The 16,407-nt window shown below is 45.7% G+C and overlaps 1 protein-coding gene across 1 annotated transcript; it reads left to right on the top strand.

The window, feature by feature from the left end:
* The first annotated feature begins 455 nt into the window (after window positions 1-455).
* Window positions 456-16,057, top strand: LOC131293758 (uncharacterized). The gene is made up of 5 exons (XM_058321823.1): window positions 456-603; window positions 1,770-2,069; window positions 2,160-2,279; window positions 14,925-15,514; window positions 15,557-16,057. Exons 2-5 carry the CDS (start codon window positions 1,907-1,909, stop codon window positions 16,037-16,039), a joined length of 1,356 nt encoding a protein of 451 aa, XP_058177806.1. The 5' UTR covers window positions 456-603; window positions 1,770-1,906; the 3' UTR covers window positions 16,040-16,057.
* The last annotated feature ends 350 nt before the right edge of the window (window positions 16,058-16,407 follow it).

Here is a 16,407-nt window from a genome sequence, read left to right as displayed (position 1 = left end):
CATAAATGAAGAAAAATTACTTATAATTGCACTTTTATTTTATATTTGTCAATGGAATTGCAATGGAAGTTATCAACATTAATTATTTTTTAATGTGAAACTTTTCAAATGTTCAGCAATGACGTCATAATCTACAAATCGATGCAGAATGCGTATAAGCGGCATAGTTGAAGATACAGGATGGTGTTCCAATGACCGGGATTGAGGCACAAAGAATAAAAATACCTTTTGATTACTACATGTATTAAATTATAAATCCCTGTTTTTGTATACATGTTGCAAAAACATTAATAAACTTTCCTAATATATCCATGCATAACGAAAAACAATCAAAACCAACCACATATCTTTACAGCAATTACTTACTTCAAGTAGGTTTGAAATTCGATCTTCTATCTCTTACTGGCGGCTTTCGTTGGCGTGTCGAGGGGTTTGACGACTTGTGAATCATTCGCGTCCGTCATTTCCAAATGTTGCCTCAAAGAAACGTGTTGAAATTTTGTGTCGTGTTAATAAAAAGGTGAAAATGGATTACTAGTAGCCAGCTGAAAAGCAGCGCACCACGGTGCCCCAAGTACACCCAAACGAATTGAGGATTAACATGTAAGTATTTCCGTTGGTAGTGAAAAAGGAGTGAAATTTGCTTTGAGGAAAAGCTACGCCATGTTGGGTTATGCTGCGGGGTGGTGGAAGAGGTGGTGACTACGCATCTAACAACAATGCGAAAGGGCAAGAAACGCTTGTGCGTTGGAAGGGGGTGTGCCAGGGGGGGTGTGTATTGCGAAAAACAAATGGTTCGATTTTTCCCGCTTATCGCGGTTGAAAATCCTTGAATGTGGTGTCAAATGAAAGGTATGCAAAGCACCTTTCGAACGGTGCCGGTGATTTGGGAAAAGCGAGTGAAAATTATTTTCGCCAAAAATGATGTAATGCCCTCAAGCGCGTATGCAATGTCATGCTACGGTATGCTGGTATGCTTGAAAGGGTGACCAGACCTTAGGTGCATAGAAGGGAACAAGGCAAAAGATAAAATGAATCCAAAACTGGTTTAGAAAGAACTACTGTCCACTGTGGGGGGAAAAATGCCACATAAGCGTGCAATGAACTTTTTGTGCAGTTTCATTATTGCCTCCTCAACCCACCAGGCGATGGCGGTTTATGCTGACCCACTTTTACCAACTAGTCCGGTACACTTGATCGTGCTTCGTGGAGAATTTTGCGAACGTTTTCTACTTGATAGTTTTGCAGTTCGATGGCGGGGAATTTCGCAACCTTTCTTCGAACGCAAACGTCACGACGCGCGATGACGTGATTGTGTAATTACCAGCATCAAAGCTTGCCAGATGAGTAAGCATATTTGGTTACCCTCTCGACGATCAACAACAAGCATGTAGAAGGCGGCGGTGGAAGAACATGACTTCCGTGATGATCCACTGCTGCGACGACTTTTATTTAAGTTGTCATGATATAATTTTTCAAAATGTGTATTTCTGTTCGAAACAACCGACAACAGCCCTATCTACATCGCGGACGGTTGTGGGGTTGATGATTACCGATGATAAGAATTTCGCACGACGTGGAAATGGGAGTTTTATTCACCTCGAAGTGCGCGATCGTGATTTTTGATTAGATTAAAACGAATGAGTTTTTTCACTTCGTTTTTTTCGGTTGTTTGTTCCATACTATCTTTGAATGACGCGTCCAATGAAATATTTTTAGGATTGCAAAAATGTATTCTCACGAACGTTTACACTTTTTCCTCGTTTTAGCGCCATCATGGCACCCCAAACCAGCAAAATGATGTCGCCAGCGACGAAAAACGCCGACAACCAGCAAGAGTTTTTACCATCATTCTTTGCCCAGGAGCAACAGAGTATACCATTATCAACGCTGCAGAACCGTCCAAATGCCTTCTGGAATGATGGACTTACTGTCAACGCCAACGACCTTTCCCGTGCAGCTCGACTGGGAAGGCAAGATGGAGCCGTCGTCCCCGTCGGCTCAGTCCCAGCAATCGTATGCTGAGGACTCGACGAACTTCGAAGACGATTTCTACGATTACTGCAATGGTACGCAGACTGGCCACTGCTTGTGGGCGTTCGAACGAACGTTTGGTAGAGTTTGCTTATACTAATTGGGGCATTATTTTTTATTTTAAGAACCTCTTTTTAACAACGCTCTCATTGGACTTGACGATGACGTCGAATTTAAGCCGAACCCATTAGATCTCCTGAAAGGTCAGGATCTGGTGCTTCCGATCCTCGGCAAGCAGGAAAAAGGTAGGAAATTATCCATACGGTATATAGAAGGTTTCGGAAGGCAGAAAAAACAGCAAATATTATCACAATCGTTCCTTCGTCATGTTTATGGTGTAGAGTCACGTTGGCGAATGCGCGTGTCTTCTGAAGGTTCGCCAACCAGTAAAGATTGTTTATTTTCTTACATCTGACAGTTTTACGTTATACATGTTTTGGTGATTTTGACTCCTAAAACAAAGAAACATGAACCATTTTATAAAGTAAAAATGTGCGAAATGTGTTGGGTCAAAACGCAGCTTATATTTGGTTTAAAAATGACGGTTGTTTTGTACCAACCATTGCGATATGATGATTTGCTTGCTTAGAAAGAATGACGAGAAAACATTATACACTAATAGATCTGATTTTTGAAAAGTGTAGAACTTGTTGATAACAGTAAAATATAATTTGAGACATGTTTAGTGTTTCAAATTTGTTTGAATATAATTATGTGCACGAGCATTGCGATGGAAATAGAGAAGTACAAATATCATTCAACTCCACTAGTCGTAGTGTCATTGATGCCACCATAAGACAACCATAAACTGACCGGGACGGTGAACCTGTTGAGTCGAGAAATGGTGGGAGGGGGAGGAGGTATTTATGTACGGCGTCGCACAACTGATTGTGGTCGACTTTACAAACGGTTATGTAGTTGTAATTCCGCCGATGATGTTGAACATTATGCTTTTTTGGACTTGTTTTAATTTTCGAGTTGGTTTTGGGCCAGTTTGCGAGACGACACCTTCTAATGGCATTATATGTTTTTATTTTGTTTTGCTCGCCCTATCTTTGTTTGTAGTTGTGAACATGCGAAGTCCGTGTCGGTGGTCTAGATCACGTGAAAATGGCATGATCACCACAAAGCAGTTTGCTTGCACGTTTAGACATGGCAGGGGTAGTAGGAGATGATACTGTTTACACAGATTGTTCGTAATATGTATATACAGATTTATAAAACATTGACACAAAGGATTTATGGGTGGATGTAAAAAATACAAGTTATTAATCAATTAGTTTTAAGTAAATATTTTGCTATCACAATCCCGAAGGTCTATCACATACTACGAAAGGAGCTTACATTTTTAAACAATATGCTTATAACGCCTGTCCATTACTTTAGCTTCGTCTAACAAGTACTGATCAGATCGGTTTTACTAAGTGGCATCTATAATTTATTCCTTTTCATAAGTTACCGGTGCATGCCACGGTATGACAATCCATTAACACGTAATTAATCATGGTTACACCAGCGTTTGATTTATTCAAAATCTGGTCACGAGATCAATGATGTTTGGTTAGAGGCGAAACGAGTCCGGTCAAAGGGTCTATAATTTGTCCCTATCGAAAGTACGTCGCCAGTGTTCGAACCCGTACTTACTAGCGTTGTCAAATAGGGGCAGGATTTATTATCCTCAATCTCCTTCCATGGAACCAGCCCTTACTGTAAAACAAGCGAATAAATAAACCTGAACAGAAAGGGCTAACCTTGGTGGGTTTGCTTCCTGTTTGGCGACCGAGCACATGGTTCAACGCCATCTCCAACGACCCGACGTTACGTCGAACTCGATCGTCCCGTTTACGTACCACCCATACCTTCCCATTCTAATCAAATTGGGGTTTGTCCCGGGCGAAAGAGGGCCATGTTTTACGTTTGTAATAAATGATTTAAAATGCGCTCACACACCTTCTTGACCGCTCGGTACAAACACTTGGACGTACGGAGGACTTTGCTGATCGGAGAAAACCAGTTTGAGTAAACAACATCTCGCCGTCTGTAAAGGGAAAAAACCCTTCATCCTTGCCTTCACAGAGGCATGGTGTGGAAATTCCTTGATTGATTTGAGAATTCTTATTGATTCGCTGGACAAAACAGAGGGAGACAGTGTGGAAGGACAAGAAGGGAAGTTCGCCGATTATTGTTATGTCGTCAGTGTGGCGCTGAACGGTCGATTACCATTTTTTTTTTTCTCTGTGGTTGTGGTACCGATTCTTCAAGTGATTTGTCTCAACCAAGCAAGTCTCAACTGCCAAGTTCAAACTAGTAAATACAAGCGTCTCAATTTGCATCTGGTGCCTACCGCAACACCGGGTAGCGTGATGTGCGTCTGCATTAGCAAACGATCAATAATGGAACTGATTAAATTGTCGCTTGTGATTGAGATTCCTAGTCGACACTGTTTGTCCGCTGATGGAAACGAGATTCGGAAGCCTTTTAGACATAGTACAACATATTACATATAAATAAACTACAAAAATTTAGAAGTAGTTAATACTTCACATGGATGGTTCAATCGAACATCCGGGTAAGGCTTTCAACTTTTGTCACTGTTGGGCTTAATTTTTCATACCACCTCGTCGTCGTCGTTGGTGCTGTACTTCGATAAGATAGCGAAGGGGCCACGCCAACAGGGAAGTGTATGTGTTGCATTCGAGATAACCCAAGGGTGGCATGTTTTTCCCCATTTCGTTACTAGTAGAAAAAGCACCATGATCTCATCAGTGTGTTAATCCTCCTCTGGGTCGACGGCAATGCATGGAATGGCAAACAGAACATCATCTCAATGGGTATCGCTGGCCACTGACCGACCTATTGCAGTGATTGTTCGATTGCACTCAAAGCTCATTTTAGCTGCGGTTATCATGTGAAGCATGGTAAACGGAAACCTCATTGCATCCTGGTACAACGAGGCTTTGTTTCGTAAAGAATGAGGACGAACAAGACAAGCTGCATGGTTTTAACATGCTCTGAGAGTTTCATTAGCTTTCTTTAATATAGAGCGGATGTTGTATAACCTACTTTATGGTAGGTTCGTTTTCCAATACCGCCACCGTTCCGTTAGCCGTTCGAATATTTTATTATTCCAAAGTCCAAAGTCTTTAACCGAAAATCCATGGCAAACCGGTGGGCTATGGTATAAATTTGCTTTTGGTTGGTATCGTGCGGTCCTTAAGTCTTCGAAGATGACTTTCACTGACCGTGTCTGTCGCTCCGTTAAAATATTCCTTCGGCCCGCTAGCGCCTACCATAAGGCGCGGTATGGCAACTGCATTGTTTGTTGCTGGTGCCATTCGGAAATGGAACACCTTTAGCACCACCGAGTGCGGGGTGCATGTTGGAAGTTATAAAACCGTGTCCCTTTCCTCGTTTCATGCTTCTTTTATTTTTTGGACCTAAACCAGTAAAAGCCGGCTCTCGGAATCGATCCTTGGGGAAGTTGTGGAACAGGTTTTTCGATTGCTTCCCTTGTGGAAGATTGTCTCCTCGACTACAAGAGGGCCCTCCAGAGTTGCACACAAAGAAGGTTTGGACGGGTTAAAAATGGGGACCAATTTTGGGCAACAAGTGTCTACTATGGGCACATTTTCGGGGTCCCAACTCTCTCTTGCCACAATGTTTCTAGCCTCTTCCATGGGTTTTTTTTGCTTATTTTTCTGCAAGTGGAACATGCGTAAGCATTTTATCGGTACCTTGCGACTGCAGCAGCGATTTTTGAGGCTTTGATTTGGGCTCCCTCATTTTTCTTTTGGAGAAGTCAAGGAGAACCTGCCATTAAGTACTGGTGGACGGACTCCCTACACAATTATCACCTTTAAGTACTCTACTCCCTTCGGCGTGCAGTTATAGTACGCGTTAAGTGTTTAATGTCCACTCCCCTGGAGTCCCCCTTTACTCTGGGATTTCTCCTCATGGGAAGAGCGAGCGAGTGTGCCGTTTTGCGGCCGGCGATGACTTACAATCAATGCGTCAATTGTTTTTAGGGTCGTAGTGGTAATGAGATACCCCCGTGTGGGTTTTGCGTGTCGTCGTCTGAACCCGCTCGCGGACGTCACAAGCGCGATCGATCGAAGACAAACTTCGACACGCTTCGTCACACGTCGCGGGTCTACCACCAGTCTCTCTTCCCCCGGCTTAAGCTCCAACTCGGTGGCCATTTTGGTGTGACCCACCACCACCACCACCACCATCGGCTTCGTTGTAGGCTTCGTCTCGCGAGAGATAAAGCGCGAACCGCGAACCGCGACCACCACCTTTACAATGGCGTGTGTTGATGGTTTGGCTGGCTGCCTGTGTTTTCTACACTATTATCACCCCGACGGCGCCTGAAGCTCGCGGCTGGACAATCGCGCCCGCTCTAGCGTGGTGTCCGTAGTAGCGCGCGCCTTTAGTGTGGGCCTTTCCGTCCGTCCACTCTCTTTTCTGTTCACTAGAACCGCACACAAACAACGCACAGGGGCGCGTGCGTACGATGCTCAGCTTCCGAGTCCGCCGGCGGTGGGGGCCACGGTTAGTCGTATTCAGACCGCCGTGTGACTCTGTCCGCCATCGTGTTTGCCCCCCCGATACAAGTGGAGCTTTCTGCGCAGTTTTTTGTGTGCTTTTTTCCGCGTGCCGAGTTGAAGGAGTTTCTTCCGGTTTCTTCGATTGCCCTTCAGTGCTGTCCGTGTGGTGTTCCGCAGGCTGCGTGTGCCTTCGAATATCTAGTACAATCGAAAGTGTGAAAAGAAGAAATAATAAATCACGAGATTGTTGTAAACTGCGTACGACCGTAGTGGTGTGTGTAAGGTGGTCCCATCGCAGGCGAAAGGGAAGGCAGGTCACTTCGCTATCCTCCCCCTCTCCCCCTACTGCGGGCCCGTGAAGGTGTATGAGGAAGATAGTGAGCCGCTGTCTGGTGCTATCCGGTGGAGCCATTCCAGGATACTCTGAGGCTTCTTAATGTAATCGCGCGAGCTTTTGGAAAGGTTTGATCGCCGACAACAGCCGTTGCCGTCGTCGTCGTCTTCGATTCGGAAAATTCGGCATACACTGCACCCGACACCACCCGTGAGCATGTGCGTCGGGGTCGTCGTTCCGGTGGCCTATCGTTACACTTGGAATCGCGAGATCGTGTTCAACTCCCAGAAGCTGGTGAAGAGACGAACGTCGTCGCTGCCGCTGTCCTGCGCCGCCGCTGCCGTCTGAGTCCTTGCCGCGTGTACGATAGGGGGTTGACAGAGTCGGTGAAAAGTAAAACTCAACGAATCACGTCACCTTTACTAGAAGAGCATACGCATCAGACAGCTAGATAGAGACCCGGCGAGAAGGAAAAACATTCGTTTTTTTTTTATAAATATCCAAACACATATACTCAAGAACTGAAGCACCTTTGCGCAAAGTGAATTTTAATCCAAGTAGCCATTAGTAGAAGATCGCGCGCCTTTGTACGATCGATAAGCTCTCTTTCCCAGAAGCTTTTGTTTCCGCCCATCGTGTGCGGAAGGCAGGAAGTGGAAACCGGAAGCCCAAGCTCTAGCCAGTAGTCGGACGTTGCCAAAACATAGTCACGCGCCTCACTCTCGTTTAAGTGCGATTGAGACAAAACAAACACAAATTGCCGGGTAAATCGCCACCATCTTTCGTCAATTGCAATCGATACGAGTTTATTCTTGCCATTTGTTGCTTGTAGGTTGATCTTTTTTTTTTTTTTAAATACTTTTTGTTAGCTTTTGGTACGCAATTATTATCTGTGATCGAAAATTGCTGTGTTTTTGTCGTAATTATTAAACATTTTCTTCGTTAGAGACTCTTATTAATTCGTAACAAATCGACATCAGGACCAATCTCTCGAAACAGGAAACCTCTTTGACGACGAACCTCTCAATCGCTCTCTTATCGGAGGGACGGAAAGAAGGAGGGGTGTCCCTTAAGGTGTGCCCACCCACCCCGACGGTGCCTTTTCTTTCTATCCTTGGCAGCTAGAAACAAAAAGAAGTAGAATAAATCTCTCCTATAGCAAAGAAAAAAACGGTACTTCGTTGCGTAAAAATTCTTATGTGCCTTTGTTTTATATTTTAGAAGTTTTTGTTTAGTTTTGGAATCCCTGGCGGATACTAGGAGCTTATTTAGTTGTTTAGTAAGGAGGGAAGAGACGATCGAGCTATAGATATACCTAAGTTAGTCGCATACGTACTGTCGAATTAACAAAAAAAATTGTACACGGAAACTAAAGGAGAAACCAATTGACCGTGTCCACCCAATATATTACATACTCGCGAGAGTTTTTGTTTCGAGGAAGAGCTTGGAAAAAAGAATCGATTAGTTTTGTTGAATGGAAAAATCTTTATTAAAGAGAAGAAGTGCAATATAAAGTCAACCAAAAAAAAGGAAGAGAGGGTAAATCTACGGTGCAAGGAAAGGAAAGGAACAGAAAAGAGTCAGCGGCGGCGGGCAGGAAAAGGACGAGCTCCAAAGCAGCAGTAATTGTCTCAAGCCCCAGCGAACGCTTCACTTCTTCCCAGTACAAGAATCAACGTTTGACCTCAAAATGAATGGCTACGGTTAGTATAACAAACCAATCCAGTTTGGAAGCGGGGTGTAGCCTTGCTTGAGTCATTGTGTCATGGCATGGTGGGTTTGATTAATGCTTCCTTACCTTCAACAAATCGAGGAACTTACAGGAATGTGGTTCTGATATTTGCATACGATAGGAATTACTGAACTTATTCAACGCGTTAAATACTCGAACGGACACCACGGTGGTGGCTCGGGTGCATTTAGCGTTCCTAGAATGTTAAGATTACTTATTGTCTTAATTAGCTACTCTTCACGAATCACGAATCGGTCCATCGCTCGCGGGTCATGCGTGTTATCAGTGTTTCGCGCACGGCCAGTCGTCGGTTCCAAAAGCCGGTTATCAGTTTTAACAACAATTGCTTCAGCACACAAAAGCTTCCTTAAAGCAACGGAGGAGAGCTGAGCTGCTTGTGTTCGGTCGCAGATCGGTTTTCTTTTTCCACGTCCGGCAAACCCCAATCAGGACAATACATTTCGCCAGCGTTTTCTGCTACAAAGAAGGAGCACGCTGATAAGAGTGTCATAAATCGAGAGCAATTCGGAAGACACACGCTTCCTCCACGAGCGGGTGAAGTCAACATTTCTAACAGATCTACCAGCTCTCCCCACGGTGTGGTGGGGTTTGGGGCGGGAGGAGCATGTTTGTCTTCAACAATCGATTATACCCCCGCGTGTCCGATGGGGTAGAGCCGAACACATTATGAAGAGAACCTTGGACGCTCTGTTGTTTTGCTTTCTCGCCACATGGTGGCCTTATTCAATTGATTGACATTAGACGAAGTTGTCCGCTGCGTGTGTGTCCTAGGGGGAGGTACGGATGAGGAGGGGTTGTTTTCTTCTACGTCTTTATCTCGATAAACCTTTTTCCGCCGCCAGGCTTGAGGACGGTGTTAGCGATTAGATTCTGGCAAAAAGTAGGTTACCGTCAGAGGGCGCACTCCAAATTGTTGGACGGTTTCATTTGCTCGTAATCTAATGACTCACCCACGCTAGGAATATTAAAAATAATTTTAGAATTCAAATATCGTATTGTAGAAGGGAAATTAGTTGGCATCTGGTTCCCAATGATGTTTGTTCTCCAAATGATCTCCCTCTGAGAAACGGGGCTGATTGTGGCCCGCACGTCATCCACAGCCGCGTTGTACCATGAACGGTCGTTTCATTGACTTTCAAATCAATACGCTCCCTGCGATGGGAAATGAGGGAGGGGCGGGGACTGTGTTGCGTAAAATGTGCGCCATCGCGTAGCAATGCGCTTCGTCTTATCTCCCAACCTGATTCTCCGCGAGAGCAGCAGTAACAGTTTCCAATAAAGCGCTCGGCGAATGAATGAGATCTTCCACACTTCCTTGCACAATCTCTATGGAAACGCGCATGTTTGCTGCGATTTTCCGTAGCCTTTTATGTTTTCCCTCTTGTGTCTGATAGTTATCAACGGGTTACTCTCGAACTCGATGGGTGCGTAAAACCAACCTACCGCGTAACCTTGATAGTAACCGACCGGACCGTGGGGGAGGAGTGGTGTGGAGAAGCATTTTATACAACACAATCGACACGCAAAACGGTTCTAATGATATGGAACAGCGGTGCTACGTTCCAAATGGTCGTTTAAAAACGGGGCTTTTCCCCCTTTAGAAATCCACCGCCCGCACATTAATTCCAAACGAGTTCGGCTGGACTTTGCTGGGTCTGACGCGAGACGAAGGTAACAACGCCCGGTTCAACCGAAACGTGCGCCAGGTAGCGTAAGAATCTGGTGGCAGACGGTGGGAAAACTGGTTCGATTTATTTATCACTCTTCCGACGTATCGTTTATCGACCAGGTTTGTCGCGGTCTTCGAACACAGATACACAAGGGAGAGGGTTTTGATGTAAGGATGGCATAAGTGCACTCAAATCAGAAACTTCCGGCGACTTGACTTTTACATGTTTCCCGACTTTTCCGACTATTTGACGATGAAGACCCACCACACAGGTGTATTGTAGAATCCATCCAGCCGAGTGTTGTGTTTGTTTACCATAAAAGCAAACATTCTCGTGCGGTTTTGCTTCGCGCCACCTGTAAAAGGAAGTCCCGATCCGCCGCGACCATTGGGCATTGTTTGTAGAGAGGAACGGGTTTGCAAAAGTGCATTCGAATCACCGCGACACCACAGACCACGAACCCTCCCTTTCTCTCCCGCTAGGCAAACGTTTCAATCCGTTTCCCGCGAGGAGTTGAGCCAGTGGTGTTGAGTCTTGTCTTAAACCCCCTCTGAATTCTGACCGTAGGTTACTCCTCGTTGCATACAACTTGGCCGTCACTGTTGATACTGCTTTGTTTTTTGTTCTAGCAAATGAATATTTATTCATCGATAATCCTACCAATGGCCACCAGTTGTTGTACGCGGTGCAGAAACCTCGTCATTTCGAACGCCTTCCCGATGCCTTTTTTGTTCTGTTTTGTTAATTACTCACAAGAGAGCTGTGAGATGCATATTGAACAACATCTGGGAAGTATTTTTATGAGCTTGTTGTTGTTGATCCGTGTCCATGTGGCATGGTATACGGGCGGTGAATGCTGATTTAATAGTAAGGATCAGGGCTGAGACCACATATTTTTCCACCATTGGGTACTGTAGGGAGTTTTACCTTGATTGACTTTTTTTTTAGATATTAAAGGTTTTGCAAAAGTCTCAGAACTGTGTATATATCTCTCGATCGGTATACTTTCTGTTTTGTTTCTAAAATTTGGTAGCTATTTATATACGGCCATAGATCTTCCGCCTCGAATTCCGAGTTGACCTTCGTCGGCGAGATAATTTGTAAATTTAAACTTCTCTGCCCAATCCAAACCCTGGACACAAGGGGAGGGCAGAGGGGACCTTGATTTCTTCGATGAGGAGGAGTTTTTTCGCCAACTTCCCGCCCCACGAAGCCATCGAACTCGATTGGCGTACACACACGGACACATGTGTGTGGTGTCATTAGAGCAGCACAAACATGCGTATATTATTGGTCGAGAAGTTATCAATGAACTGACCCGCTGGCCTTGCCTTTCTATTTCTTCGGTGTTTTGATTCTGTCGAACGAAATGAGGGCTTCGGTGTTCCGATTGGAAGTAGGTCACCACCCCATCGCCGCCATGGTTGCAGCACGCAAGATCGCATGGTGCGGTGGTGGTGTGGTTGCGTGGCGTGAAGAATTAATGTTTGGGTAATGAAGACATTAACACACGGACCCGTGCAGTGTGATCGGGTGCTGCGGTGCAATAAATGCGCGCAGTGTCCTTGGGCAGAGGAGATGTAGACCGCTATGCTCTAAATGCGGAAAGGTTTCAAGCAAACCGGAACAGTTACGTAAAGTAAATTGCAATTGGAAGAAGACATTCGATACCTTGCGATATCTTTATTCTTCAGTTATGTTTCTGCACAAGAACCTCCGGCCGAAGTTATGTCGGAGATAAATCTAATTAAACTAAAAGAGGATAATTGAAATCATGCTCGTGTTCTCTTCATCCGCTGCGAAAAGTTTTAAATTACTTTTCTCTTTGCGCTTCGTCCTGTTGAAGCTACGGTGTTCGTCCAGTTTTATGAAACGTGACAGATATACACGATCGTCACGTGTCGAAGCCAATATAGTGCATTTGCGCCCAACGCTGCCCCCTTGCCTTCGGTTGTCAGTGTCTCTGATCTCGTTTTCTCCAGCATGTTGGCTGATCAATTAATAGCAAATGGCGTACGCAACTGTAGTGCTTGTTTCCTTCTGTACCGCATTTGTTTTTGCAATCATGCCTAACAAATTATTACAATCTTTGTGCAAGTGATCGCTGCTGCCGTGATCGATAAAGCGGTCATGAGGAAATGTATGCAAATACGAAAGGCCTCCTGAATCAGGAAGCCTCCTCTATGAACCTATGCTCTATATCTCCACGCTTACACTAGATTAATCAAGTTTATAAAAAAAAACATTTGACTACGTTTACATTGTATAGCTGGTTTTGGCGAGTGCATTATCTAGTATTTGAAGGATGGAATATATATTTTTTCTGTCTCTAAAAGCGGTCACGGGTTGCACGGCTGATGAACGTACGTAGCCCTGAACCGATTGCTATAGGACATTCCCGTGTGTGCCCATCCTTGTACGGTTCGATTAAACCGCCAGCCTAGGACCAACGTCCCCGAAATAGATGCCCGGTGGTTGATAACGCCCTGGGGTTAGAGGAAAAAATCGCAGCGTCCTTCAACGAGCAGACACACACGGGACTCCGACTAGGGAAATTGTTCGCCAGGACAAATGCGTTTCATTGGCAAATCTGGCTACTGCAAGCATAATTTTGCGCTCACGCTTGCCTCCTCCATCCGGTTCAAGATCGCGCGCACCGCCGACACTACCACCGAACCTTATCGGTTTGTGTCTCCGATAAGGCGCGTAAGCTTTCGTCCGCCGGTCAACTCGGGCGCTTGCAACAACCCGCCGGGATCGAACAGCCGTCGCGGAGGAGAGGACGATTAGTTTCCCATCGGCCGCTAGTATGCGCTGTGGTGTTTTCAAAAGCTATTCACTGGCTAAATTGTTCCCGTTGATGTTCGGTTGTTCAACATAGTGGATGATCAGTAGCGACGTGATCGTGTGACGAAGGAACGGAAAAGTGTTTACCAAGGGAAATACCCCCCAAACGGATGCTTTTCCGGTGTATGCTTATTCGAGCCACATGAGGATAGCCCACCGATTAAAGTTCGATAACAATTGAGAGACCGTTGGCCGATATTTCGCCCGTGTGGTGGCAGTGTTGCCATCGCCATCATAGCTCCAAGTGGAGACTTTACGATCGTTTTGTGAGGAAAGACTATCGCATATCGCGTCGCTCTCTATACCCGTTCGAAACCGATCTGCAGACATCAGCATCCAGCTTGTGTCAATGAAGATAAACGATAACGATATACCGGGTGTCGCTGGAACGCCGCTGTCGTCGTTGGGTCTGATAGCTGCTGCCACTATCCGGGATAGTAGTAGTAGCGGTGGTCGCTGTAGTCGCTGTTGCCGCTGTCGCTACTGCACGAGCCGCTGCGGGCTGCTCCAGATTCCTCGAGCCGAGTCGCGCGAGCAACGCAAGAGCCTTACGCTGCATATAACGAGCGGAAATGTTTAATTATCAAATTTCCAGCGAAGGTAATGTTAGATGGATGAAATATGCACATAGATGAACTTGGATCCCTCTGTTGGTTGGGATGCCGGACATGGATGGGTAACGTTTCCAATGCGAACGATCGACGGACCGATCTTCGTTGCTAGCATAGCAACTAAACCTATGACGTTTTAATGTTGGTTGGAAAATCATGTTTCACAACATTACCATTATCTCGCAAAATCATCCTTTATCATTTTCAGACGATAAAAAACATGTTTACCTTTATGTTGCCCCCCTTATGTTGTCTGGTTGGCAACACTGTTCCAAGTGGCGCTTATTCAACGATTTTGGTGATAAACCACACCATCCAAGATAGCGAGCTGTAATGTTCACATTTGGCGATAATTTTCGTTGGCAACACTGCGTTACCAACGTTATCATACTCATGTAAAAATCATGTTTGCCTTAATGTTGCACATTTTATGTTACCTCATTGGCAAAACTGATCCACTACTGTGCTTTTTGTTGAATTTGATGATAAACCGCACCATCCAAGATAGCGAACCTTGTTGTTCCCGTTTGGCAACACTTCCCGTTGGCAGCACTGTGTCCCTCAGCATGAGGCTACTTTGTTGGTCGTAGCAAAAATAACGAACCAGTATGAATAACGAACCACGTTGAATCATTTATTGCCCAGCGGCCACTACCACCGGTGAGTTCCGGATGACGTCTCTCTAGCGATAAACGTGGTCAAAGGTGATATAGGTTGGTTTTCAGACTCGGCAGGCAAACCGCTTGTAACTGGTTTCTTCGGTCGTCCGTGGCTTATCATCTGCACACTTGTCGGTATCTGCGTGTGAATGTTTTTTTTATTTTTATGCACCGTTCGCCGGCCATTGTTGTCGACCAATAGGGTCTATATTGAGTGGAAAATTTCGTATCATCCGCCCTGGTCGTGCTTCGATTTTGATACCTTCAGTTTGTGACGTGCGAAGCCGTGAGATTGCAATACAATGTTACAATCCCATGAAAATATATAACTACTTGCAATGAGCAAAATACGAAAAATTATTTTCAATAACTAATCGAAAAGGATATTACAAATGAAGTACTATTAGTACATCTCACTTTCCACCAGCACTAATCAATCGTTTGCTTTTAACTCTCTCTCCCCCGTTAGATCTATGGTACGATGAAAAATCAAAGCTATCCTCCGGTGGCCAGTCTGCGCAGCAGCTCGGTGGCTATGCCCCGTTGCCGACGGTTATCGAGGATGGCTCGTTCGCATTGCAACCGGAGAAAACCGCTAATGTCGTCAGCGAGGAGATGTTGATGGACTTTGAATGTGTGTACGGAAATGTCGAATTGATGAACCAACTGACACCGCCCCAAACGCCACCACAATCGTCCGCGTTCGGTGGCGTCGGAGGCAGTGTCATTCCCATCGAACAGCAGTTTTCCATCCCGTTCCAACAACAACAACAGCAGCAACAGATACTTCTTCAACCCTTGTACGCTCCGGTTTCTAACGTGCTACCTTCCCAGCAGCAGCAACAACAGCAGCAACTGTCCTTCCAGGGCAACGGTTCGGAGTACTATGTCGTAGACGAGTATGCCACAATGACGCAACTCGGTGGAGTCGTCCAGCAGCAGCAACAGCAGCAACAGCTCCCATGTGACATCGGTGTAAACTCGTTCAACTTCAGCTCGGAAAGCTACACCCCACAGCAGATGAGCGAGGTGCAAAACATCGTCCGCAGTCTGCAGATGGTCGAGGAATCGTTGAGAGCCGGTAAGGACTCCGAACAACAGCAGCAGCAGCAGCAACAGCAGCTCAGCTTCAACGATGACGACGACTCGTGCGGTTTCTCCGAGGCCGGTTCGGTCGAGAGCGGTGATTCGTCTTCCCGCTCGCCCGTCTACAGCGACTCGGCCGATTCGTCGTACTACGGCAGCCGGAACGACGAGCGCGACGACGACGAATGGAGCCCGACGAAGAGCAAAAAGCTGAACCTGTCCGGTGGCGGCGCGGTAACGAAAAAGCGCACCACCGGTACCAGACCGTACGGCCGTGGGACCGAGGACAAAAAGTCGCGTAAAAAGGAGCAGAACAAGAACGCGGCGACCCGCTACCGGCAGAAGAAGAAGGCCGAAATCGAGGAGATCCTGGTCGAGGAGAATCAGCTTCGCGATCAAAACGAGGAGCTGAAAAAGAAATCGTCCGATCTGGGCCGTGAAATCAGCGTCCTGAAGAAGTTGATGCGCGAGCTCCTGCGTAGCAAGGGCTTGATGTAAACCGATCAGTTTCTCTCTCAACAACATCGAAGCCGGGAAGCAGTCGCGCCATTCGTTTGTATTCGGAATCCAGAAAATTGCGAAATAAACCGTATAAGAACTCAGGTTTACAGAAACAAACAGAGAGTAGAGCGTAAACGTCGAACGAGATAATATTCATTACAAAATACTTACTTTGCGTACCTTTTTATCAACATAGAACAAATAGAGACCGAGAGGAAGAAATCGTTGTGTCGTAGACCGCTCTTCGAGAAGCTGCCAGATGCATGTGTTCGTGTCTTTTGCCGTGTGCCGGAAACACTTACACATCGCCGGCATAATTTGTCCTTATTTTTAAAGTCCATTAATCTTAGCGTTATCTTTTCATT

This window comes from Anopheles ziemanni, chromosome 2, assembly GCF_943734765.1.
Source record: "Anopheles ziemanni chromosome 2, idAnoZiCoDA_A2_x.2, whole genome shotgun sequence".
Lineage (NCBI taxonomy): Eukaryota > Metazoa > Arthropoda > Insecta > Diptera > Culicidae > Anopheles > Anopheles ziemanni.
Note: the sequence above shows the minus strand (reverse complement) of the source record. Positions and strands in the feature narration are given on the sequence as shown.

Coding starts and splice junctions, on each gene's coding strand:
- LOC131293758 (XM_058321823.1), top strand. CDS start 1,907: ATGCCTTCTGGAATGATGGACTTACTGTCAACGCCAACGACCTTTCCC. Junction 2,070..2,159: donor TTTCTACGATTACTGCAATG/GTACGCAGACTG, acceptor TTTTATTTTAAG/AACCTCTTTTTAACAACGCT. Junction 2,280..14,924: donor CCTCGGCAAGCAGGAAAAAG/GTAGGAAATTAT, acceptor CTCCCCCGTTAG/ATCTATGGTACGATGAAAAA.